Below are 26,121 nucleotides of genomic sequence, written 5' to 3' on the forward strand. Positions count from 1 at the left end.
GTTTTTGCAAAAAAGGAAGACCCTTTTGGTATACGTTATAAGGCTCGACTTGTGGCTAAAGGTTACGCACAAAAAGAAGGTATTGATTACAATGAAATTTTCTCACATGTGGTAAAACATTCTTCGATTCGAATTTTATTGGCTTTGGTTGCTCAATTTAATCTTGAGCTTGCACAACTCGATGTAAAAACTGCCTTTTTACATGGAGATTTGGAAGAAGAAATATATATGGCGCAACCAGTTGGTTTCCGAGTAGTTGGACAGCAACATTTAGTATGCAGATTGAAGAAATCTTTGTATGGGTTGAAGCAATCCCCTCGCCAATGGTATAAAAGGTTTGATCATTTCATGGTAGAGCATATGTATACTCATAGTCAATTTGACCATTGTGTGTATTATCGATGTCTCGATGATGGATCGTTTATTTACTTGCTCTTATATGTTGATGATATGTTAATTGCTTCAAAGAGACAGTTGGAGATTGATAATCTCAAAGATGAACTTTCTAAAACATTTGAAATGAAAGACTTAGGCAATGCAAAGAAAATACTTGGAATGGAGATAGAGCGAGATCGAAAAAAAAGTACAGTCTGGTTGACTCAGTCTCAATATCTACGCAAGGTATTGTCAAGATTTAGTTTGAATGATTCAACCAAACCCGTTAGTACTCCACTTGCTCCTCATTTCAAGCTTAGTGCTTCCATGTGTCCAAGTTCTGACGATGACAAAAGGTATATGGAGAACATTCCTTATACAAATGTTGTTGGTGCGTTGATGTATGCTATGGTGTGTACTCGACCTGATCTTTCACACGCAGTAAGCATGGTGAGTCGTTATATGTATAATCCTGGTAAAGAGCATTGGCAGACTGTAAAATAGATTCTTAGCTGGTTTTGTGGATTCTGATTATGCTGGTGATTTGGATAAGCGACGATCTACTACGGGATATTTATTTACTATGGCTGGTGGACCTATTTGTTGGCGTTCAACATTGCAGTCTACTGTTGCATTGTCTACCACTGAAGCAGAGTATATGGCAGTAACGGAAGCTTTTAAAGAAGCTATTTGGATGCATGGTTTGATCAATGACTTGGGTATTTTGCAGGGACATATAGATGTATTTTGTGATAGCCAGAGCGCTATTTGCTTGTCAAAAAATCAAGTCCATCATGCTCGTACAAAACACATTGACGTCCGTTTTCACTTTATTCGAGAAATTATTAGCAAAGGGGATATTCGTTTACTAAAAATTGGAACAGCTGATAACCCTACTGATATGTTGACAAAGGTGATCGCTCGTGAAAAGTTCTATCATTGTTTGGATCTCATCAACATCGGAAGGAAGGAGTAGTGTGTTGACGTGGTAACAACCAAATTCGCTATCAACTTGGAGATCTTATGACAAGGTGGAGATTGTTATTCTCTAGGACCAAGACCTATTCTCAAGGTCTTGCTAATATTTTTAGGCTGGTTAGTTTATCTTTAGGTTTAGCAGAAGGCATTCTTTCTGCTGTTGAAAAAACAAGTTTATTGGGTGCAATATTGTATGTCTCGAGTGATTTTGGTGTTGTGAGTACATTTGTTTAGCTTACGGCTCTCAACACGTATCTGTTGGAGTTCCTCCTTCTTTCTTACTATTAACTCGTGCCCTGTTGAAGATCACTCTGATCCCTTCAGCTGGAGCAGGATATTTTTCATCCCACTCACCAAATTTGGACAGAGAATTACCCTTCTGAGCCTGCAAAAGGAACGTCTCAGAAAAGGAAAACAAAGGCAAAAAGTAAGGAAGATGAAGAAAAATATAAACAAAGAGAGCTTTCTGCCTCTAAGAGATCTCAATCCTTCTAACCTTCTCAAAGAGAGCTTCCATTTGCATTGTTGACAAAACGCAGCCTTCTGCCTCTAAGAAAAATATAAACAAGTCATCAGAAGATTTTTAAAAGATCATGGAAAAATTCTGCAAATACTTGAAGAATGAAGAAGAAAAGGTTTACCTTGTTCTTTCACCAACAAACAATTACACAATGATGAAACTTCCGCCTCCCTTTCTTTTAACTTTTCTTTATTTGCTTGACAAGTCTCCAGTTGACGACTAAGTTCAACATAGGAACTCTGAAATAGTTGTAAATCAGTCTCCAACTTAACTACCATATTCTGGTTCAAGTCCTTTTCCTTTCTAATTTTCTCAGTAGTTGCCTCAGTTTTTTCCAATATATGCTGCATATCTTGAATTCTACAAGCTGCAACTCTCAAACTGTTTAAATTGAACTTTTCTGCTAGCAGATAATAATTGTTCTGCAGCGGAAGCTGATTTGCTACAAGATGATTTTGCTCGAGACTCTGCAGGTGAAGCTCCACTAGTCTCACTACTTTCCATGGATATGGTATCCTTCAAGTTGTCAAGTTCGGGAATAGAGCTGAGTAGAAGTAGATGGTTGGTCATTTCAAACTGAAGCTCTTTTGTTGTGTCAATACAGGCAGACAATAGAAGGGAAACATCATCTTCTAGCATCACTTTGGTATGTTTTTGTTCCTGTTTATGCATTTCGAGATTCTTCACCATCTCTTTCAAGGATTCAATGTGTCCACACACAAAAACTACTTCCTCTCTTGTTGCTTCCACTTGTTTTAATAGATTAGCAATAAACCCATCCATTGAAGAGGAGATACCTTCAAAATAATCTGTGAACTTCTTGTTCTTTAACCAGATTTCTTCCATAATCTTTCTAAAAGATAATGAAATATTGCCAACATCATCTTCAACAACCACCTTATCACTTTCATTTGCAACAGCAAAATCAAGGAGCTTTCCATAAGAAAGAGATTCCTTAACATTCGGATCCTGGATTAAATTTAAAAGATGTAATCAGAATTAAAAGGCATATGGAATATTTGAAAATAATTAATTAGACATTTCACATATTTCTATGATGCAAGAAGCGGGCATGTCAATGCGCCCCTGGGGGAGGGGAAAAACTAGTCTTTATATGTTCATTATTAATACATTCAAAAGAGCATCAAATGGCTGCCTCCAGACAAGCAAAATTCAAATAAATAAATGGTGATTTTTTTCCAATAAGAAAATTGAATTTGAAAAGAAGGAAAGGAATACTGTAAAAAAACAAGTCACAAAAAAAATATATATATATCCGACCGAACCAAACAAAGGAGCTACCAAAATATACAAACATTAAAGGCACCAACCAACATAAACAAATTTCGACACAGAATAAACTTTGTATGCACTTGTTGAATATAATAGAAGTGAGTATTTTACCAATATTTGATATCCAGAAAAGCATGGGAAATTACCTTAACAGCATGGTGATCATGAGAATCTATTATGCCACTGTTAACTAGACAATCCTTGGTGTTCTTCAAAATGATATCCATCTCTCTTAGACTCTTAAGTTTCTTCTCAAAGCATCCTGTCACCACAGTCAACAATGTCTCATCTGCAATAAACTTATGAAGATCATTGAGGTAGCCCGCGAACTCTGCAGATCTGCTCTGTAAGCTGCCATTCATCCCAACCAACTCTTCCATGCATGCATTTAATTTGGAATTTAGAGCAAATATCTCATTTTCAGAATTTCTCCTCTTACCTTCAATTATAGAAATTGTACTTTCTGCCTTAAATAATGAATCTTCCAATGATTTTCTTGTTTCTGTCGCCTCAACAACTTTTCTCGCTTGAGAACTGACTTCCTCTTGTAATACCTTTCGTTCTGTCTCTAGCTTCTCTATACCACTTTGTGCTTCAGCATTCTGTTCCGTTAGTAAAGCAACATTGGTCTCAAGCTCAGTTAAAGTCTTTTCTAATGTGGATATAATTCCTTGGGCTTCTGCCAATTTATCTGTCTGGACAGCCACTGCCTCCTTTACTTTCTTAGACTCTATCTCTGCATTGAGTTTACAAACTTCAGCTTCTTCTTTCTCTCTGACAAGCACAGATACTTTATTTTCTGCCAGTGATAACGACTCTTGAAGTAGCTTCAGAGACAATGAAGCTTCCGCAGACTTGCTGGACTGTGAATAGGCTTCATTTAATGTTTTCTCTAATTCCTGTTCAATATGTATCTTACTAGATTCTATTTCCCTTCTTCAGAAAGCTGAAAAATGTTGTTCACAGCAGATGATAATCCATTTTCCAATGATTTCATAGCAGCTAAAGCATCTCCTAATTTAATTTCCATAGTACTCGACTCCTCTTTAACATTCTCCAATTCTTGTTCCGTACGTATCTTAGCATCATGAGATTTCCTAATGTAATCTGCAATCCACTTCACCTTAGCTATAGGCTCTTCAAAAACCATATTAATGGGAAGAACAATTCTATCAATTGATTCAATTACTTTCTGTAACATATCATTGCTCTCCAACAAGAACTGCCCGTATTGATTACATTTGTCCCTCAAGATGCCAAGTTCAGACTCCCAACTCTGGAATGCGTTGTGGATCAATAGACAACAAATTGATTTGATTTCTGCAATTAGCAACTGTCGACTCTAGACTATCTAATTGTAGTTTCAACTTCTCTATTTCTATGTTCTTGTCATCCAAGACACTTTTCATATTTTCCCTATCCTGAACCAGTCCTTTGCCTTTCTTAACAGCCAAGGACAACTTTTCCCTTAGCCATGCATATTTCTCCTCTAATCTTTGAAAATCCCTCTGCAAAGAGTCGTTTTCCTCTTTCGCTTCTCTAAGTTCTTGAGATACTGATCTTAACCTACTCGAGCAATTACTCAAATCAGAAGACTCCTCTTCTAGAACTATATCATAGAGCGTCAAATCCTGACGACTGACATATAAAAGAGCTTGAACCTTTTCAATACATTCCACATATTCACCTGAGATTTCAGCAGATGCACAAGCCTGCTCTTTTATCCTCTGAAAGCATCTGTAAACAAGCAAGTTCAAGTCCAACGAAGTTTCACTGACCCCTCCATCATCTGTTGTCACTCCAGATTCTTCTTGTAACATGTTTATGAGTTGAGCCTTCTCCAACGATGTCTGATGCATTTTTATCTTGACTTCTTCATATTTGCTTAAAAGGTCATCCAACTGCTCCTGGAGATAGTCCGTTTCCTGTAATTTAATTAAAAGTAAAGCACTTATGCGATCAATCTCTCCTTGTGCTGCATCTTTAGTTTTAGCAAGTTCGTCTTGCAAGACCATTATTTCATATTTAGCCTGAAAAAATGATTCCTTAAGCCAACAGACAGAAGATTTCAGGTCATAAGGTGCAATCAAATCCAGCCAATCAGATAAGTTTTGCAGTATCTTTTAACTTCTGAAACTCCAATAAAATAGCCTCCAGAACTTTCTTCTCATCCACAAGACACTTGAGTCTTTGCATACTGTCCATTGATTTAAGTTCCCGAGGAACTTCAATTTGAGATATAACATCCTCAAAACTTTCGAGGACCATATTCCTTTGCAACAGATTTTCCTGAAGTGATGCAACTAAAGTTTCACTTTCAGCCAAGTCAACCTTAATTAGTTCAGCAGTCTCCAAAGCATTTGATTTCTCTTGTAGTTCGACAGAATATTTTTCAAGCTCCCGACTTTTTTCAGCTAGAGACTGTTTCAATGCATCACGTTGCTGTACTAATGCCTTGCCTTTTGTCACAGCCATTGTTAACTTCTCTTTGGTATTAACACACCTTATCCTTTCTTGCTCCAGCTCACTTTTTACCTTTTCAAGTTCGCCATTAACAGTCTCAACTGTCAATCTGTAATTGTCTATCTTATCTGCCAATCTTCTATTTTCGTCTTCCAGATGATACATTTTTTCAGCATTGCTGACCTCTTTAGCTTTGAGCTCAATTAACTCAGTATGGGTAGTGGCCCAAATTGCTCCAGCTTCAGTGGAGATGATGTCTGACTCTGCCCCAGTTAAACATGATTGGAGTTGATTAATTTTCAGAAGGATTTTGTTATAATTATCAATTAACATAGAAGTATTTATTTCAACATGAAGTGTTTTTTCTGATATAGAATCGTCAAGAAGATGTTGCTGATTCAATACCGAGTTGAGAGACGTTAACACTCTATCTAATGTGGCTTCCATTTCCCTCTCCTTTGCAGACGAAACTTTCACAGAATCTTCAATTGAGTTCGTGTAAGAGCGAACAACTTCATCAGACACCGTATATTCAACAACTTTTGCATTAAGATACTCAATCGCTTGATCCTTCACTAAATGGTTATGACGGAGTTCTCCTATAGTAGCCTCGTACTGCAATCGTTCATCTAAAGTCCTATTAACCAACTGTGAGCATTCATTTACCAAGTCTTTCAATGTGGTATTAGAAATCAGAGTGTTCTCTTCCATGTGCTCAATTCCATGCAAATCAAGACTCTCATTCAACTGATTGCCAGTAACTTTGACCAATGACTGTCGATTAGTAGCAGTCTTGAGTTGGCCACAAATGATAAGAAGTTCTTGCACAAAAGCTTCTTTTTCTTTCTGAAAATCAAGCACCCAAAAAAGAAAGCAATTTAATACCACTCCAGAAGCATGCTACCACAACTGAGAGGGGGTGGTTTATGAACCTCAAAATCGTGTATGACATTTTCTTTCTCGAAAATGGTCCCATTCAGAGTGGCCCTCGTGTTTTCCACCTCGTCCATCAGAGAAACCTTTTCTATCTCATATTGTATTTCCTGTTGCATATCAGAAGGCGTTTCCTCCATCAAACTACCTTGAGTTTCAGTAGCAGCAACTGCTTCTTTGCCATCAGCATTGCCAGCTAACTCGTCCGGGCAGTCCACAAACATATCGTCTTTTCCAGCATCTTTGACTACTACAGTACCACCATCAGGGTCATCTTTTCCCGAGTTCTCTGCACCTTCAGTAAGAGGAGCCACTGGCGACAATGTTGATCTCTAAACACCATGTTCAAAACAATTTTATCTTCAAAACATTGTTTAATTTTCTTCTCTAATTGACAAGGAAAATTCATATTAAGACATTTCTGCAGCATCAACATGTGAATAAATGCTAAACTAACCTGGTTCGGCACAGAAGGGGAGAATCCACTGGACACTTCAGAGGACTGCAAAACGGAGTCATTCTCCGAAGTCGCGTCCGCGGCAGTCTCAGAAGATGACTCCCCAACATTAACATGGAGCACAGTTTCCACCCCTTCAGCTCCATTTCCTGAACTCTGCAGTGCCGGCTCTGGACCATGATTCTCAGACATGTCGATATCTTATAACTCAATCGCCTTAACCTCAACGAGAACTATATCTCAAACAGAATAAAACAATGCTGGGAAATCAAGAAGCTGAATAGAATTTTAAAATGAGACCTAAATTGAATCAAATAACCATTAAACCCACAAAAGCTACGTTCAACCTCCAATTCGGTGAATTAAAAGAATCAAAAAACAATAAAGACATCCAAATGACGCGTAAAAGAACTGGAAACCAACAAATTCACGGTCGTGATTCTGTAAAATGGATGAGTAATTGTCAGCTATCGATACTGGATCAACGACTCGACCACCTGTTCCACATGAATCTGCAGAGTTCATACAATTCACTTCGCAGACCAATTGATCTGATTTAGCGCCATGCTTCGTCTCCTGTAATTTAGTTTGAAGGCGATGGGTAAAAAAATTAGAACGTCTCTTCGAATCTTAACCGTTCATTTTTAATTTTTTTTTTTAACAGTCACATTAAAATTATGGGTGGTAATTATTTGAAATTTTGTATTCGTAGATTAAAGTTCTCCAATTCTAGCCCTAGTTTTTTATTATTATTATTATTATTTATTATAATTTTACCTTTATTGGCGTAGTAAATTTTTTAACTAAATTTTTTTTCATTAAATAATCCACCCAATCTAATTTATTATTCGAAAAAGTAAATTATTAATTTTTTGTTTTCAAACATTTAATTATATTTATCGTTAATATGTGCTATTTATATTTATTTATTTGCTTGTAAATTGACATCAATTTATAATAGTTTAATTTGTTATATTATAAACATTATGATTCAAATATAGTAAAAGTTAATGATAACACATTTATGATTCAAATATAGTAAAAGTTAATGATAATCCAAACGTCAAACACTAGTACCTTAAAAAAAACAAAATTTTGTGTATATATATATTTTATCATCGTCTTTTTAAACTTTTTTGTTGTTTGTTCTCGACTAATGTCTGGTGGTTGAGTCCTACAATATTATTTAAATAATAATTTTTGATTAATGTGTTCGATCAAAAGATGTAGTAGGCATTAAATGACACGCTAATTTAAATCTAACTTGTTGGATAATGAGACTACATAGATGAACCAGACCACAGTCGAAAAACCTCCACCTTCTCTTGGGGGCCAACGTCCTTGCTGGTACATCATCCGATGACTGACTCTAATACCATTTGTAACAACCCAAACCCACCACTAGCAAATATTTATCGCTTTGGTTTGTTACGTATCGCTGTCAGCCTCACACTTTTAAAACGTGTTTGCTAGGAAGAGATTTACACACATTTATAAGGAATGTTTCGTTCTCTTCTCCAACCAACATGGGATCTCACAATACACCCCCCCTTGGGGGCCAGTGTCCTCCCTAGCACACCGTCCAATGACTGACTCTAATATCATTTGTAACAGTCCAAGTCCACTGTTAACCAATATTGTTTGCTTTGGCTTGTTACGTATCGCCATCAACCTCACGATTTTAAAACGCGTCTACTAGGGAGAGGTTTCCACACTCTTATAAGGAATATTTCGTTCCCCTCTCTAACCAAGGTAGGATCTCACACCCCAAACTACACGAACGAACGGAATCATCCCATCCATGCCAACAAAACATATAATGCACTCCATCAGAGACCAAATTCATCTTTATTGACAATTAGTGCATTAGAAAAGGCACTTTCAAGTATATAACATACACGAGCCGAGAGGCAGAGATGATTGATTGGCATCTTACACTGATTCATTATTAATTCTAACTAAGCATTTCATATGATCAACTATTCTATATTAAGCAGGGAGGATATGTTCTGACCTTCACGTTTCGCGACGGGATTTTCCCTCTATACAGTTTACTCGGACGTCTGAACTAAATTAGATATTCGGAATATACTGCGAAGAGTGCATCTGGATAGTCTTTAGGCAGGCTGTTTATATATCGACGAAAGCACAACATATCCTCCTTGGAAACGGTTTCGGCATCGACCACATCATCGCTACAGGTGAGCACCCATAAGTCCTCTGAGTTGACTCTCTTTAAGCTGCCACGACAAAATGGACACGACTCCGACCTCGTGTTCCTGCAGTGTAGGAAGAACAAGCAATTGAGCATAAATGCCACTTCAAAACGCTTTGAAGGCAATGAAGATGCTTAACAAGACTTGTTTTTACCAATTTCGATAGCATTTGATGCACATTGCATGACAGCAATTAGGCAAAACCATCTTCGTGCACTGCTCCAAACAAATACCACACTCGTCTTCTCGTTTCATATCGATGTTCATGAGTCTACCATCTTTATCACCTCTTTTCTTGCTAGGCATCTCAATCCAACGATGCTCTTCCTCGAAATCGTCCAACTTATCCAAACTACCGTGGATTTGCTGAAGCGAAGGCAATATTATAGCTGGTATTCAAGACATGAAAAAACACGCTAGATTAGAATATACCGAACTACTTAAAAAGGAAAGAACATCAGCTATCAAACTAAACAAGTGAGTACCGTAGAAGTCCCTAATAGTTGCCTTCCTTCCATGCCTTGATATATTTCGTTTTTGTTTTCCCTCTGGATGTACCTGAATGGATAAAAGATCTAGAATAAGATACCTATAATGATTCAATAATATACAGCTACAAAAGCCAACAGACCTTGTACACAAGTATGTGGAAGAGGCTTAAATATCTTGGGAGCAAGCATGTGCAAGAACAGTCCATCCATTGAAGCAAAAACAGAGCAATAGGAGCCAAATGATTGTAAACCAACTTCATTTGAAGATAGCCACCCCCTTTTTCCATGGGGATTGCAGCCGCCCTACAATACCAAAAATCAAACAAACAAACAAATCAGACGTCTAGCCCAAGAGGGTGGATTGTGAGATCACACATTGATTGGAGAGGAAAACAAAGCATTTCTTACAAGAGTGTGAAACCTCGGGTGTGAAGGACGCTGGGTCTCAAGAAGATGGATTGTGAGATCACACCTCATTTGGAGAGAGGAACAAAATATTGCTTATAAGAGTGTGGGAACCTCAGGCGTGAAAGACGTTGGGTCCCAAGGGGATGGATTGTGAGATCACACATCGGTTGGAGAGGGGAACAAAGCATTTCTTATAAGAGTGAAGGACGTTGGGGTGGATTGTGAGACTACACATCAGTTGGAGAGAGGAACAAAACATTCCTGGTAAAAGTTTGGGAACCTTGAGTGTGAAGAACACTAGGCCCAAGGGGGTAGATCACACATTGGTTCAAGAGGGGAACAAAGAATTTCTTATAAGAGTGTGGGAACCTCTGGCATGGACGCTGGCACCGAAGGAGGGGGTTGATTGTGAGATCACACCTCAGTTGGAATGGGGCATTTAAAAACAAGAGGCTCGAAAGAAAAAGCCTAGAAAGGATGATATGTACTAGCTATGGGTCTGGGCTGTTACCCAACAATTTATACCCCTTTTCAAACAGCAATTTCTTTCTATTTTGGGATAAACCAAACTAGTCTAGGCAGAAACATAACCCATTCGTTCTTTCAAGTTGCAAACAAAGAAACCGATCATCACGATTGAAACGGAAAAGCAAGAAAAAAAACTCAACACAATTTAAAGGAGTAAAAGAAGAGTAAGAGAAAAAGAAAACTCACAGAGAATTTGCATACTGAATATCCGCCTCCAAAACCTCCAAAGAATCCTGATGAGAGAATTTCTCCAGCTGATAATACATAATCTGAAAGATCCCTTCCCTCTTCCACAAGAAACCACTGAAAACAAACAGAAAACCAAAGCGTAAAGCTCCTCCTCCCAGTGGGCTATGCCAAAAGATGAACCCTACCCTTCAAAAAACACCGAAGATCGAGAAGGGTTAGCCCCAAACCCACTTTCGAAACCCAAAAAGAACAAGAACCCTAATTTTCTCAATCTTTTAGGCGGTTTGTCCTTTAGTCAATAGGGCGGCGTCAGTGAAATGACCTTTACTTCCCTTTTGTGGTCAGAAAAAGCTCCCAGAAGAACAAGTTTCAGCTGAGATTATGACGATGAAGAAAATGAAGGGCAGAGTCCGTAATGGGTTTGTTGGCGGATGCCGTTTGAATTATTTATTTATTTATTTTCCTTTTTAATAAATCTTAATTTTCAATCTTATCCATCCAAAACATATTCCTTCATTGCTTGTGAAGCTGGTTTCCTTTCAATATTATATATTTTCTTATCTTCCATTATTGAAAACTATAATTATTATTTTAATTAATTGTACCCATTTAATTTCAGATTAGTTGGCCTAATTAATCAATGTTGGCCTAATCTACCAATATTATTTTAAATAAATTTTATACAAATTAAAAATTAATTATTACCTACTAATCATTAGTAAATTCATCCAATTATTTCCACCTTTCAAATGCTTCAATCGAAATATAGTTTTTCAAAAAATTATTTTATTTGCTAATATATTAAAAAAAAAATCAATCATAATAAAATTTCCGAATAAAATTTCAAATCTTTAGAATTAATTACAATTGAAATTTGATACCTAATCAAATATCCTTAAATATATTAATTTTTATTTTTAAGAGTCAATATGTCCATATATATTCATATTCTCATTATTATTATTTTTGTAAATTAATAATCATTAATTAATTTAACTATCTAACCAATCATAATTAACTTCAAAAAAAAATATTATGATTGATACTATTTTTTTATATTGTTAATTTTATGTGTTTACATCATCATTTGATTTGAATTACTTAACTTTATAAAATGTCAAAACTCTACATTTTAGTTTTTTTCTCTTTTTAACGAACTTTCGTCCCATGTTTCTTCCATTTTGGTAATTTTCATATCGAATTCAATGTTTAATTAAAATTTTCAATACAATAATTGATGTCGAACATGCAACTCAGAAGAAAATAGTGCACACCAATTAATTCTGAATTAAGCTCACTTTGATTACTTTATTTTTCGTTTTACAAATATTCACTTAGCAAGGATTTGACGCTTAACGTCGGTCCAAGTTTGACCTAGACTCGACCCAAGTTTGGTATAGTGTCAAAATTTGACCGACAGACATACACATTTATTTATTGGAGTCGATATAAATTATTTTTTTTAGAGCCAACTACCAAATAGTCAGCTCGCTTAGTCCATATTTGAATCGTGTATATATATTTTTTTATAAAGTAAAACGTTTAATATTTATTCTTAAATGTATATTTTAGAGTCTAACATCATAGTTTTTAGTTAATACAAAATTTTAAAAGGGTTGAAAATTTCCAACAATAAATTAAAAATAAAATACTAAATGAAATTGTATAGTATTAATAAATTTATCCATAAAAAAATAATAAAGTACCAGAAATTTAAAATAAAAAAATATAAATTTAATTATATTTAATAAAATTTATATTTATACCTATTAACCTATATTTAATATTTAGAATAATCCACGTCAACCATAAAAAAAAATTCAATTATGTTGAAGAGAATCTCTAGAGAAAACAAATCAATAAAAACAAATTCATTAGATTCTAAAATAATAAAACATTTTAGTTATAGGTAAAATATTATCATAAATGAGAGTATTTTAAATAATTTTATTACTAATTTTAGATAATTAAATATTGTTAACCTAAATTAAATATATAATTAAAAATTTATTATAGTGAAACTATTAATTATAATAATGTTGTAAACTAAGATCAATTAACTAATTGAATTTGTTCAAAATAAAATAAATAAGATACAAATATTATCAAAATGTTATATAAATAAATAATCTTTTTTATAATTCTCATAATTACATTTACGTTAGTTAATTTTTAGATTAATCATGTTGTTTATTAATTTATTTTTATTTTAATAAAATTATTAAAATAAATTTAACCAATTAAATTTAACTTAATTTTTATTCATTAACGAGTATATTATAAATAATATGACTTTAAGTTTTCGAGTTGATTTTGTCGCCAATATTAATAATAATTTTCAAGCAAATGATTTATAAAAAGAATTAAGAAGAGAAAAATAATAAACATAAATAATAAAATAAATCATATTAAAAAAACAAAAAATAATGTAAAAAATAATAATAATAAATAAAATAAAATAAAATAAAACCATTTTTTATGACTTTTTCAAGGCAAATATTTAAATCACTCACGTATTGATAAAACCAAAGTTTTAATTCATTTCAAGAAATGCAATTCTGTCTTTTTGAGTTCCTCACAATTGTTCATTGTTTTACCTGTGCAGGTTTCAACTTGGTGTCGTCAGTGTTGTTCCTACCGAACAATATTACGTCACGGTATCGGTATCGTTTTATCGTACATTACCTGAAAATCATGTTGGAGATGTCGGGACCTTACCTTGCAGAGGGAAGGATGGAACCATCGGGGCTCTCGATCTCAAGAAAGCTCGTCAGCAATGTTTTTCGAGATGATTGTGCTCTTGAACAGCCTGAAGATTGCTTCTGGTTTCCTTCATTACCATGTTCAATCTTGATTGCATCTTGTATGGCCAAGATGACTTCCTGCATCCTTGGCCTGGAAGCTCCATGCTGCTGCACACACTGTATGGCTACTTCAGCAATTCTCCACACTGATTCTATTTTCACATTTCCTTCTAGAAATGGATCCACAACGCTCGTCACGTCCCCCTTATGGACCAGGGACCTCGCCTGTATAAACCAATCAATCGTGTCAAGACTCGAGCACTATGATGTAACAGCTCAAACCCACCACTGGCCGATATTATCCTCTTTGAATTTTAAAACGCATTTATTAGGAAGAGGTTTTTTATGAGGAATGTTTCCTTCCAATTTTAGAGACAGGGTGTGGAAACCTCTCCTCACGTCAGTACATGCGTTTTAAAATCTTGAGGGGAAGTCTATGAAGGAAAGCCTAAAGAAGACAATATTTGCTAGCGGTGGGACTGTTACAAATGGTATCAGAGCCAATCACCGGAAGATGCGAGGCATTAGTTGGAGTAAGGCTAGACCTTCTCCACTGTAGACGCATTTTACAACCTTGAAGGAAAGTCCGAAAGGGAAAGCCAAAGGAGGACAATATCGGCTAGCGGTGGAACGGTTACAAATGGTATTAGAGCCAATCATTGGTTGGTGTAGGGCTAAACCCTCTCCATAGTAGATGCGTTTTAAAGCCTTGAAGAAAAGTCCGAAAGGAAAAGTCTAAAGAAGACAATATCTGCTTGCAGTGGGACTGTTATAAATGGTATCAGAGCCCATCACCAGATGGTGTGAGGCATTGGTTGGAGTAGGGCTAGACCCTCTCCATAGTAGACACATTTTAAAACCTTGAAGGGAAGTCCAAAAGGGAAAGCCCAGAGAGAACAATATCGGTTAGCGGTGAGGCTGTTACAAATGGTATCAAATCCAATCACCAGTGCAAGGCATTAGTTGGAGTAGGGCTAGACCTTCTCCATAGTAGACACGTTTTAAAATCTTAAGGGGAAGTCTGAGAGAGAAAGCCCAATGATGACAGACTAGCGGTGGAACTTACATATGATAATGGGTCGAGTCGAAAGAACTTACATACCCAGTGAACAATGTTCAATTCACTGCCATAGTCTTCTGGTGAGACAGGTTTCTTTCCAGAGATCAGTTCTAGCAGCACCACCCCGAAGCTATAGACATCGCTCTTTTCGGTAAGTTGTTGAGAAGCATAGTACCTGTTATTTTCACGTGTTCATGGTCATGCTTGTGAGCAGGTGCAAGGGGACAGGGTGGAATACGTTATGGAAAAACAATAAAATTTGGCATACTCAGGATCCAAGTAGCCTACGGTTCCTCGAGCAACGCTTGATACATGGGTCAAATCTTCCTCGGCTTGCCTCGAGAATCCAAAGTCGGAAACTTTTGCCCTCAAATTGATGTCGAGGAGTATATTGCTAGTTTTTACATCTCGATGAATGATACTTGGGCTGCATCCCGTGTGCAAATACTCGAGCCCTGAAAACGATCAATTCATTTACAGAAAAAGCTTGAAGATGTCCTGAAATTCAGTAAAAAAGAACACAGTTTATCAGTAGGATGAACCTTTAGCTGCATCTTCTGCAATGTGCAGGCGAGCCAACCAGTTCAAGTGCTTTTGAGTCGTAGAACCTGCCGATAAATGATTAGTAGAGAACGACACAAAAACGAAAACTTCTTAAGCCTGGACAGACGAGCAAACCGTATAAGTGATCTCGTAACGTTCCATTATGCATATATTCATAAACCAGAATCCGTTGATGTTCTTCTTCGCAGTAGCCGATCAAAGGGACCAAATTTCGGTGATGAATTCTCGATAAGAGGGCAACCTGTCGATATTTAACACGGTCAGTATACTGTTAGCTAAAGAGTACATAGTTCTCTCTAGACCAACGACCTACCTCGGTCGCAAATTGTCGATTCCCATGTGTAGACGACTCGGCCATGATTTTAACTGCCACTTCCTTGCCATCGTTCATCTTCCCATAATAGACTGATCCAAAGCTGCCTTTACCAATTTTCTTTGAGAAGTTATTCGTGGCTTCTTCGAGCACGGAGAGAGATAAATAGTAGGCCATGCCTTCATCGCCCTTGCCGATCGAGTAGGCAGAAGAGCGCTTAGTGCTGGTTTGCAGCGAACCACCTAAGGTCCACAAGACGAGAGAATTCAGAAAATAAAAGTCGTGCTATACGAGAAATATTAAGCAGGTTTCAAGCGGGAACCTTTTTTCTGGTAAGGCGCTGTTCTTTGAAGCTTGCGGAGTAACAGCAAACTTCCTATAAGTAGAATAATCAGGAGCACAAACGCTCCCAGAGAAACTCCGATAATAAGCTTAGAATGCATATTGAATCGTCGATTTTTGTGCAGCCCCAAGTTACCATCGTACCTGCAAGATACGATCATAAAGACATAAAACAAACATGTCGAGACTCCTCTTCGTGTCTTGTTAAAACAGTTCGTTCTTGTTAAAACACATCAAGAAGCCATGAACATGTGAACTATTTTGTCATATCTTACAATGTTCAATCTAGATATACTTCATGCAAGGAATAAGGATCAATTGATTTCATTTCTACTGAGAAAAACACGCTCATGCATCGAGCTAGGACTCGGGATGTAACAATCTAAGCTCACCACTAGTAGATATTGTCGTCCTTGGCCTTTCTCTTTTGAACTTCCTCTCAAGGTTTTAAAACGTGTCTGCTGGGGAGAGGTTTCCACATCCTTATAAGGAATGTTTCATTCCCCTCTCCAACCGATGTGGGATCTCTCACAATCTACCCCTTGGGGGTCCAACGTCCTCACTGGTACACCGCCCGATGACCGACTCTGATACCATTTGTAACATCCCAAGCCTACCATTAGCAAATATTGTCCTTTTTGGGCTTTCCCTTTTCAGGCTTCCCCTCAGGATTTTAAAACGTGTCTGCTAAGGAGAGGTTTCCACACCCTTATAAGGAATGCTTCTTTCCCCTCTCCAACCGATGAGAAATCTTACAGCCTCGATTCCAAAGGTTGAAACTCATTTGTGATGCTCATCACTCATTTTATGATACAAATAACTTCCATTTCATTTTGATATTTGTCCCTAGAAAACCGTGAGATCCTACCTCGGTTGGAAAGGAAAACAAAACATTCCTTATAAGGGTGTGAAAATCTCTTCCTAGAAGACGCGTTTTAAAACCGTGAGGCTGCAGCGATACGTAATGTTCTAAAGCAGACAATATTTATTAGCGATGAGCAAATATACTAAAGTATCAGTTGGAGTACTTACTTAAAGATGAGTTTCTTTACCAATAATTCTGGAGGTATTGCACCCGAAAAGGTATTGTTTTGAATATAACTGCCACATGATTCACAGTTGAGTTGATCAATATGGCAACCAATTTATGAGAGAGACAATAACCAAAAACTTTTACATTCAACCTATTCGACATAAAACGCTCAGAGTTAAGAGATCGTACAGTTCCTGTAAGTTGGGCAAACTACCCAGGTAGGACGGTAACGTCCCTGTCAATTTGTTATTCTCTAGATGTCTGCATGGTCGAAGAACAAATCGTTAAGTCATGACGAAACATACTTTCTTGTTTCAAGAACGGAAAATTGCGGATAGCCTCGAGAGCTTACAAAATCTTCAAGTTTATTAGATTACTCATGTCAGGCAGTGGCCCTGCAAGGGAATTTCCATCCAACCACCTGAAGAAAAGGAGGACACGACAATGAATTGCAACGGAGATTCGTTACGAAACGAAAACGGTGCTTTTCTTAAATCGAGTTGGACTTACAATTCCATTAATCCATCCATAGTATTGATTTCTGGTGGAATGCCACCCTCGACGTTCTTCCCGGAGAGCTTACTGCATAAGAAGTGAAAGGATAGGCATACATTAATCGATACCAAAGGGCTTGAAGACTCGGATTCTAAATACCTGAAATGCATGGTTTGAAGCTCGAAAAAAGGCTTAAAATAGAGCCATTGAAGAGTCGAAAAAAGTTACATTTTAGTTATTCTCGGCGGTTGTGTGGCAGTACAAGTCACCCATTCCCAGCTTGTTGGAACGCAAGGATCGCCTTCGTTTGTCCGAACATTCTCTGCTGACATGTTATGGAAGGCATTCACGACAGACTCTACCAATCCGAGACAGAAAACACTAATCAATCGCCTTCAGTAGAGAAAATTTATAATCTGTCATGAACAAAAAGTTTCAGGATATCGTTAATCTTCATAACAAGATGTCGAGATGAAGAACCTACCATCTCGCCTATCAGTCTTGGCAGCAATCTCAACATATCTACTAATTTCCAATGCATTCAAAACTGGTCCTCGAGTTGAATCTCGAGTCTTGACAAACGAAAACGAAAGCACGAAACTTAGAGTCACGTTCATATAACTTGGTTCGTAAAGAGTATATGTCCCATTGGCATTCTCTTCAATGTTCACCACTGCATTGCTCGAGTCCGGAACGTTAGGTTCCTCTAATTTGAACTTCCGAGTCTCGTTCCAACCCAAATCTTCAATCTCAGCAAAATATGCATAAGCCCTGGCATTGGCAGGAAAATCATCCAAATTCAACCTGTAACTAAGCACTCCTTTTGTGCCAAGAACTGCAGTTTGCATCACCTTAACAGGCGGATATTCCCTTGTCATTACATTAATGTTCTTCAAAGTTCTTATTCTTTCTGTCCCCGGAGCCACCCCCACAAGATAATTTTGCCTCTTCTCAAGATCTGAATCCCAAATTCTGTCATATGGATCATCTGGGTACCTAAGAAAAACAGAGTAAGTACCAAATAAGTAATCGAACAAGCCATCCGGCATTGTGTTATGAATAACAACTCTCTACAATGGTATGATATTGTCCACTTTGAGCATAAGCTCTCATGGCTTTGCTTTGTGCTTCCCCAAAGGCCTCATACCAGTGGAGATGTATTCATTACTTATAAACCCATGATCATTCCCTAAATTAGCCAATGTGAGACTCCCTCCCACCAATCCTCCCCTCGAACAAAGTACACCATAGAGCCTCCCCTGAGGTCTATGTAGCCCTCGAACAGTCTCCCCTTAAGAGAGACTCGACTCCTTCTTTGGAGCCCTCGAACAAAGTACACCATAGAGCCTCCGAGGTCTATATAGCCCTCAAACAATCTCCCCTTAATCGAGGCTCGACTCCTTCTCTGGAGCCCTCGAACGAAGTACACCCTTTGTTCAGCCCTCAAACAACCTCTCCTTAATCGAGACTCGACTCCTTCTCTGGAGCCCTCGAACGAAGTACACCCTTTGTTCAACCCTCGAACAACCTCTCCTTAATCGAGACTCGACTCCTTCTCTGGAGCCCTCGAACAAAGTACACCCTTTGTTCAGCCCTCGAACAACCTCTCCTTAATCGAGACTCAACTCCTTCTCTGGAGCCCTCGAACAAAGTACACCCTTTGTTCAACACTTCAGTCACTTTTGACTACACCTTCGAGGCTCACAATTCTTTGTTCAACATTTGAGGATTCTATTAACATGACTAAGTTTAAGGCATGGCTCTGATACCATGTTAGGAATAACGACTCTCCACAATGGTATTATATTGTCCACTTTGAGCATAAGCTCTCATGGCTTTGCTTTAGGCTTCCCAAAAGACCTCATACAAATGGAGATGCATTCCTTAATTAATAAACCTATGATCATTCCCTAAATCAGCCAACGTGAGACTCCCTCTCAACACATCGAACCTATCAAGTACCTTACCTTATCACGTCCTTGGTCAGGGCACCAAAATTCACTCTAGCAGCAACTTCCAAGAAGAAATGATCTTCAAAATCCGTTGCATACATTGAGAGGTTAAAAGGGCGCAGCTCAAGAGTGGATATGAATGGAGAGCCAGTAGTAGCACAGCATATGCACACATCGAAGGAATCAGAGGGTGCCCTAATGATCATCTCCTTCACATACACTCTCGAAGCATCAAAAATGGTAACAGTCGACCACTTAGTTGCATCCAAATACAGCTGAAATTTAGGGTACGTTTCTTCATTCTTCAAACTCCCATACTGAAAACTTGCTCGAACCAAATACCTTCTTCTCTCCTCTGTTTTCAAACTGTAACAGTACTTCTTATTGTCGATTGGGAAATCCCGCCGTGTTTGATACTGCATCGAGTTTCCATTTGGGTTTTCCACCGGCGATGACCTGCCGGCGTTCATGATTCCGGCGTCGGAAATCCATACCAGCCCTGTAACTGGGTCGATGTAGTTCTTCGTCGCTCCACAGTCTATACTGATAAACTCTGTTTTTTGGTGGAGGAATTACACAAATCAGTATAATGGGTTTCACTTTAAAACGAAATGGGTATTCATTTCAATGCATCATTTGATTTGAAAATGCGAAAACGAGGGTTGTTCATCTGAAATTTGTTCCGATGAAGAACAGCAGAGAGAGAAGAAAGAACATACCTTTAACTTGACAATGAACAGACGAAACGACGAGAAGAATCAAAGCCAAAAAACGAGGAAAACCCATTTGAAGAACAAACAGAATGAAGAAACCCACAAATTTTTATCAGTGATTTGCATCACACAACAACAGTGAGCTGCGTTTCACTATCAAGTTCTGGCGTTGATTTAGGCCTTCGGAATCATCTTTTTTCGCCCCCTTTTTCTTTCTGGGAAGGAGTGCAGTTCAAGCTCGAGCCCAATATTTATCGGAAAAGAACCAAATTTCAAACCATTTGGCTTCATTTGAAATGGACAGGGCCACTCAAAGCCACATGCAATTGTGAAGAACATGGAGTTGGGCATTAGGAGAGCGAAAAAGCATATACTTTTAGAAAGTAAAGGCTAAAGAGAAGTGGACAATTTGACAATGATGGTGCACTACATTGACAAGATCTTGATAGGCATCATCAGAGCCATAGCCATGCAAGAAATTTAAAAACAATAAAGTGATCAATATATTCTGTGGCTTTGATTACCTTTTGCTTTTAGTTTAAGAACAAATTATCCCTTTGTTCTCCACTTGGGATAGCTTGTTTTCAGCTTCTTGAGCTTTGAAAGGAATGGATACAGGGATAGTGATTCGTGTTGGGTCTCATTTCCTCTCGACAAAATCTAGTTCCAAGTCAAGGAATCAAGGATTCTTGTGTTTTGTGAGAATGTTTTCTCGACTTTAATCGATTACACGATTACAAGATATGGAGTCTTTATCGCTTCAAGTTTTAACGTGTTTGTTAGTAACAGGTTTCTACTTTTACAATGATTCATTCTCTTTAGTGGCACACCATCTTGACTGACATATTTGTAACACTTCACTGCTAATAGATGTTTTAGCTAGTTGATTTGTACCTAAAAAAAATCTAAAATTTTAAACTTTTAAAAAAGATAAAAATTAAAAAAAAAATTAAGGTAAATTTAAAAAGTTACTATTTGGAAGGTAGATAAATTATTTATGTCCGTGGTAAAAAAAAAAAAAAAAAAATTATTAATGTTGTTTTTGAAAGGTTTTGGATACGTAGCTTTAACGATCCGGTTAATATATTAATGATAAAATTGAGTGGAAATCGTAAATAAAATCTTAAAAGTAAAAACAAGGGCCCACGGAAAAAAAAATAATATTATATGATCACACTAATATAGATGGTGCATTATCATAAATATTTAATTTATAAAAGATCATTTTGGAGCCCTTCTGGAAGAACTTGAAAAGGGTGTTTTATTAATATTAACCTTTAATAAATTATTTCTCCAAATATTGTCCAAGGAAAAATATTTTCTTATTTATTAAAAAAAATTATAAATTTTTAGAGACAAAAAAAAGTTGATTTACAAAAAAATATATATATATGTTGATCAAATTTAGTGTAAAATTTTATTCTAATAAAATAAATATTAAATTAATAAAAATAAAAATACATTGAATTTTCTTTACAAAATTTCAATAATACCCTTTAAACTTTTTAAAAAAATATATCTAAAATCTCTTAAATTTTTAAAAAAAATTTAAAAAAATATATCAATATCACTAGTTTATTTTTTTTAACAAAAAAATAGTTAATATTTTATTTTAAAAAATACACAAAAATATTAAATACTCTCAATTTCTAAAAAAAAAAAAAAAAAAAAAAAAAAAAAANATGCCAAAGTTAGACGCACACTTTTAAAAAAAAAAAAAAAAAAAAAAAAAAAAATATTTTAAAAATGCCCTTAAATTTTTTAAAACTTAAAAAATAACTAAAAAAAAATAAAGAATAATGAGATTTTTTTTTTAAAATATTACAAAATACAAAATTGAACTGTTTAAACTAACCTAAAATAAATGAGTTTACAAAATTTGTGTAATTTTTTAATCAATATTAATGAAAATTTTGAGTCTACGTTGATACCATAACAAATTTGGGGTCAAAATTATTATTTTTTTTTTTTAAATAATTTTGATTTGAAAACTTGCTAATGGGTCTTGGTCCAAAGCAACCTTGACAGCCTCTAAATGAAACGACTCGAGCTGACGAAGGGAGGTGACCTAATCGTTCGAATCCTTCCATTTTTCTCCGCAATCTCTGCCTAAGCTCCGATGAACGATCATGGAGAAACTCATCGGAGAGAGACAGACATGCCGATATCAGAATTCGTGAGGGACAGACGACGGGCGTAACTGGTGGAGAACCGCCGGCGGCTTTAGGCGCGATTAAAGTTGGGTAAGAAGCACGCAGCATTAAATTTGCAGCAATCAATAGGTTTAATGCTTATCTTGATTGTTAACATGCTTAGTTATTGGGTTTTGGGTGTTCTAAGAATGGAAGGAAAGTCTGACTTGGAAACAATGCAATCCCCGACTAAGAAACAATGGATAAACACTAAACAGAAGGTATCCTTTTCTTGTCTTAAAGTGTCAAAGCTTTGAAGTTTGAAATCGAAGCAAGGTTTTTCCCACATCTCCTTCTTTCCCTCATGTTTTAGATGTCTGGACACGGCCTTTCCACGAATATATCTCTTCTTTCTCAACATCATCTGCTGCTGCTCTGTTCTGTCAAGTTGGAAGGAGAAAGAATGCGGCAACAACAGCCCAAAAGGATCTCGTTTAAAGAATCTGTCAAGGCTGTTGAAGCTGATATACGACGTGCAAATGCCTTGTAAGATCTTCTATTGGGGTTCTATTCTCTTCTTTGCCTATAATTCCAATTTTTCAAACCCGACATTAGTATATATGGTCCTCTTTAGACTTTTCCTTCAAAACTTCCCGGAATAAGTTTTCAAGAGATTGAATTACGACTTCTCATGGGTTTGGTTTTGCATTTGTAGGGCAGCTATGTTCTCGAGAGAGTACGGTGGATTTTGCATTCAAATGAGATTGCAATACAGCCCATTTGCTCTCTTTTTTCTTCATTGGATTGAATGGATGGATTTCAGTTGCACAGATCCTCTTCCAAGTTTCTTGGGCCTTTTCCACGTACTCTTGTACAAGGTGCTTCCCTCAACTCGAGGCATATTCACAACCTGAAATCTAAAGCTACTCAATGAAATCTAAAGCCCTCTCAATGTTTACTCAAGTATGCAGGTGTACATCGATGGACACCAACCGTTGGCGTCGCCACGAGAAAGAAAAGCCACCCTCAAGGAGTTCTATGGTCTGCACTTCCCTCCTAACTTTTACTTTTTCCAGAGACAAACAGATCAAATTCATTAACAATGAAACCATGGCAGCTGTAATATACCCTTCACTTAGGCAACTTCGAAGTGGGCACCTCAAGTCAAAAGAAGAGACTTCTTCTAGGAAGAGAATAGAAGATCAAAAGGGGATATCTAATGAGGATCTTCAGAGGGATGAAGAGTGTGGGATATGCATGGAAAACTGCAGAGATGTTGTGTTGCCAAACTGTGGCCATTCGATGTGCCTCAGCTGCTTTCAGGACTGGTACTAACAATTTTTCTTCCTTCTCACCCTCAAAACTTTCTTATTATCAGCTAACAACAGGAGTTCTGTCTGTTGTAATCTTGTCTGCAGGAGTCCGAGGTCGCGTTCCTGTCCCTTCTGCCGTAACTGTCTAAATAGGTTGAGCGCCAGGGACCTGTGGGTTCTTACAAGCGACACTGACATTGTCGACTCGGAAACTCTTACCAAGGAAAATCTAATACATTTCTACCTTTATATCGAAAGCCTGCCACTGTTTCAACCAGATGTGAGTATTTTAATACCAGATTACATGTTGTGATCCGTCGGAAGCAAGAAGCATGAAGCATGAAGCATGATCCTATGTGTTGGCCACCTCTAACATCAACTGGCAATACAATTTAAGCTGTAAGCTTGATTCTCTGCTACTGTCATCTGTTCAAATTCAAGAGATTGCAAGTAGAAAAAAGCATTGCTTTGTATGGTTCCTCGAGCACTGTCATTTGAACAACGTAATAAACTTCAACTTTCTAATAAATAACTAAACACAATGCAGATGGGGCAGTTTCAATCAAAGTAGTTTAAGAAAAAAGCTTTTAGGTGTCGCAGTGGAACAGTTGATATCAGTGATGGCTGGTCTTGCGCTCGGACAATCTCAGGACACTGAGACATCCTTAGGAGTGCTTGTTCTACAGAATCCTGATGCATTCTGATTCAATTATGGAGTTGGATATCTGTGATCTCAAGCATATAATTAACAGACTAATTCAATGAGAAAAGATCCGTTCCTTACAAATTATCTGTCCAAACAGAAACTTGGGTCTCATTATATTGTTGTAAAATGGTGAAAGCTGCCTTCTTTTAGGCCGTCCATTGAGGGTCTTGTTCATGCATGAGTATTGGCTCTACTACTTAACTAGGCTACAGAGATTAAAGATTCATTAAAAACGCTTACATGGCCTTTCATGCCGAGCTTGATCCTCTGGCAAGCAAGAACACTACTTCTGGAATGAAGTTCCAGCTACTGATTCAATTCGGACGAACAGAAGAAACCATCTGCCTTCTCCACCAGATTGATATCAATTTTTTTCCGTCTTTCTTTCCAATGTTCAACATTCTGATGAACCAATTCTCTCAAAAATTAAAGCGGTTTGTTCTTACGGATGACAAAGGGTATCATTCCATAAATAATCCCAAACGCTGTAACGAAGCTTTGTTGAATAGATTACAAAAGCCACGAAGAAATTGCAAGAACTTCATCTTCATGGCTGTTTACAGAACTACAACTACTCTTGAGGACTACTCCCGACTCTTCACTGGACATTGATATCTACAATTTTACTCGTTACAACAGCCTTTGGTATTGTTATGTACAAAACCCCATCTTTTACCTCTGCTTTGATCTGCTCAAATTGAACATTCTCAGGCAATGCAATTCTGCTACTGTATCTTCCATAGCTCTTAGCAGACCAATCTCCTTCTTCTTCTTCTTCTTCTCCTACCTTACCATTTTCTGAACTGGTCTTCTTCACCTTCTCAGCCTTCACAACCAGCATTTTCTCCTCCACCCACACCTTCACATCGTCCTTCGTCATACCTGGCATGTCGAACCTCATCTTGTACTCATTTTCCCCTTCCTTAATCTCCCATGGAGTTCTTCCCCTGCTGTACCCCGCTCCATCGCTCGAAAATGGCGGTGATGGCCATGCCCCGGAGTAAGCAAATGGATCATCCATTATCCTCTCCATTGTTTCCATCATTTGCTGCACTGTTCTCGCCGTCGGAAATCGATCCCAAAGCCCTAGAAAAACAAACACGAGCGATTACACAAAATTCAACGAAAAGAAGAGGGGAAAACATTCCAACAAGTAGCAGCAAGGTCGGATTAATTACCAACAGGAACAACAGGAGCGACTCGTTTCTTTGGTGGCTGAGTTGCTCGTTGTTCCTTCCTAGGAATTTTCTGCAGATGATCGAGATTGTCTCTGCCATCCCCCGCCATAGCTTTAATGCAACTTCTACGAGCAAAACCTTTAAGCTTCTTCGGATCATTAGAGACTTTACCAGGCGTGAAGGAGACTAATCGAGTCAGATTCGACACAGCTTGAGCCATTTAAGCGAAACCTTTGGATTATAAACGAATCTGTGGCTGTAAAGATAATTTGCAGCTTCGGAACGAGTTGGATCGAGTAATAGAATGAAGATTTCGTAGAATGCTTTGAGCGAAGAGAAATTCGGCATGATCGAGTTATAAAAGGAGGGAGGAGGAGACTCTGGAGACGGAAGAAAGAACTGGAACCTCTCTTCTTCCTTCTAGATTCTCCTGGACCTTCCCTTCCTTCTAGATTGCTCCACAAATCTGAGCCGTGGGAGTTACTTGTTTTTTTGCTTAATAAAAATATTTTTTTGAAATTAGCATTTCTCTGTTAAGAAAAAATAAATCTTAAATTTTTTAAAATTTTAATAATATCCTTGAATCTCATTAAGGAGGGAAATTAATATATATATATATATATATATATATATATATTTTTTTTTTTTTTTTTTTTTTTTTTGTT

At 37.1% G+C, this 26,121-nt stretch overlaps 6 protein-coding genes across 9 annotated transcripts; 1 reads left to right on the top strand and 5 right to left on the bottom strand.

The window, feature by feature from the left end:
- Window positions 1-1,521: 1,521 nt before the first annotated feature.
- On the bottom strand, window positions 1,522-5,201 carry LOC111493198. Of its 2 annotated transcripts, XM_023142853.1 has the most exons (4): window positions 4,554-4,631; window positions 1,995-2,178; window positions 1,850-1,902; window positions 1,522-1,738 (listed from the first exon to the last, which is right to left on the bottom strand). In XM_023142853.1, the coding sequence occupies exons 1-4, from the start codon at window positions 4,557-4,559 to the stop codon at window positions 1,598-1,600; spliced, it is 384 nt and encodes a 127-aa protein (XP_022998621.1). In that variant the 5' UTR covers window positions 4,560-4,631; the 3' UTR covers window positions 1,522-1,597. The 2 variants fall into 2 exon arrangements, with proteins under 2 accessions (XP_022998621.1, XP_022998613.1); XM_023142845.1 differs by lacking the exons at window positions 1,522-1,738; window positions 1,850-1,902 and having other exon boundaries at window positions 2,071-2,178; window positions 4,554-5,201.
- Window positions 2,071-7,585, bottom strand: LOC111492572 (myosin-2-like). Of its 2 annotated transcripts, none has more exons than XM_023141915.1 (5): window positions 7,443-7,585; window positions 7,020-7,252; window positions 6,562-6,894; window positions 3,313-6,475; window positions 2,071-2,842 (listed from the first exon to the last, which is right to left on the bottom strand). In XM_023141915.1, the coding sequence occupies exons 2-4, from the start codon at window positions 7,209-7,211 to the stop codon at window positions 5,267-5,269; spliced, it is 1,734 nt and encodes a 577-aa protein (XP_022997683.1). In that variant the 5' UTR covers window positions 7,212-7,252; window positions 7,443-7,585; the 3' UTR covers window positions 2,071-2,842; window positions 3,313-5,266. The 2 variants fall into 2 exon arrangements, with proteins under 2 accessions (XP_022997683.1, XP_022997692.1); XM_023141924.1 differs by having other exon boundaries at window positions 3,313-4,732; window positions 4,854-6,475; window positions 7,020-7,585.
- Window positions 7,586-8,850: 1,265 nt separating this feature from the next.
- Window positions 8,851-11,269, bottom strand: LOC111493108 (RING-H2 finger protein ATL47-like). Its single transcript, XM_023142729.1, has 5 exons — window positions 10,849-11,269; window positions 9,867-10,029; window positions 9,721-9,793; window positions 9,390-9,624; window positions 8,851-9,298 (listed from the first exon to the last, which is right to left on the bottom strand). The coding sequence occupies exons 1-5, from the start codon at window positions 10,926-10,928 to the stop codon at window positions 9,088-9,090; spliced, it is 762 nt and encodes a 253-aa protein (XP_022998497.1). The 5' UTR covers window positions 10,929-11,269; the 3' UTR covers window positions 8,851-9,087.
- Window positions 11,270-13,367: 2,098 nt separating this feature from the next.
- On the bottom strand, window positions 13,368-20,268 carry LOC111492245 (probable LRR receptor-like serine/threonine-protein kinase At1g67720). The gene is given in 16 exon segments (XM_023141535.1): window positions 13,368-13,880; window positions 14,758-14,890; window positions 14,984-15,170; window positions 15,258-15,323; window positions 15,394-15,520; window positions 15,593-15,834; window positions 15,915-16,078; window positions 16,967-17,035; window positions 17,157-17,228; window positions 17,320-17,388; window positions 17,478-17,549; window positions 17,691-17,820; window positions 17,947-18,458; window positions 19,430-19,967; window positions 20,134-20,232; window positions 20,235-20,268. Coding segments are annotated over 16 exon segments (2,814 nt in total). The 5' UTR covers window positions 20,254-20,268; the 3' UTR covers window positions 13,368-13,565.
- Window positions 20,269-22,286: 2,018 nt separating this feature from the next.
- On the top strand, window positions 22,287-24,355 carry LOC111492969. Of its 2 annotated transcripts, XM_023142531.1 has the most exons (7): window positions 22,287-22,370; window positions 22,468-22,540; window positions 22,633-22,805; window positions 22,975-23,137; window positions 23,231-23,300; window positions 23,377-23,587; window positions 23,678-24,355. In XM_023142531.1, exons 2-7 carry the CDS (start codon window positions 22,469-22,471, stop codon window positions 23,883-23,885), a joined length of 897 nt encoding a protein of 298 aa, XP_022998299.1. In that variant the 5' UTR covers window positions 22,287-22,370; window position 22,468; the 3' UTR covers window positions 23,886-24,355. The 2 variants fall into 2 exon arrangements, with proteins under 2 accessions (XP_022998299.1, XP_022998292.1); XM_023142524.1 differs by lacking the exon at window positions 22,287-22,370 and having other exon boundaries at window positions 22,392-22,540.
- Window positions 24,356-24,694: 339 nt separating this feature from the next.
- On the bottom strand, window positions 24,695-25,939 carry LOC111493168 (small heat shock protein, chloroplastic-like). Its single transcript, XM_023142810.1, has 2 exons — window positions 25,457-25,939; window positions 24,695-25,364 (listed from the first exon to the last, which is right to left on the bottom strand). Exons 1-2 carry the CDS (start codon window positions 25,674-25,676, stop codon window positions 24,877-24,879), a joined length of 708 nt encoding a protein of 235 aa, XP_022998578.1. The 5' UTR covers window positions 25,677-25,939; the 3' UTR covers window positions 24,695-24,876.
- Between the last annotated feature and the right edge of the window lie 182 nt (window positions 25,940-26,121).

Source organism: Cucurbita maxima, unplaced genomic scaffold (assembly GCF_002738345.1).
Source record: "Cucurbita maxima cultivar Rimu unplaced genomic scaffold, Cmax_1.0 Cma_Scf00001, whole genome shotgun sequence".
Classification (NCBI taxonomy): domain Eukaryota; kingdom Viridiplantae; phylum Streptophyta; class Magnoliopsida; order Cucurbitales; family Cucurbitaceae; genus Cucurbita; species Cucurbita maxima.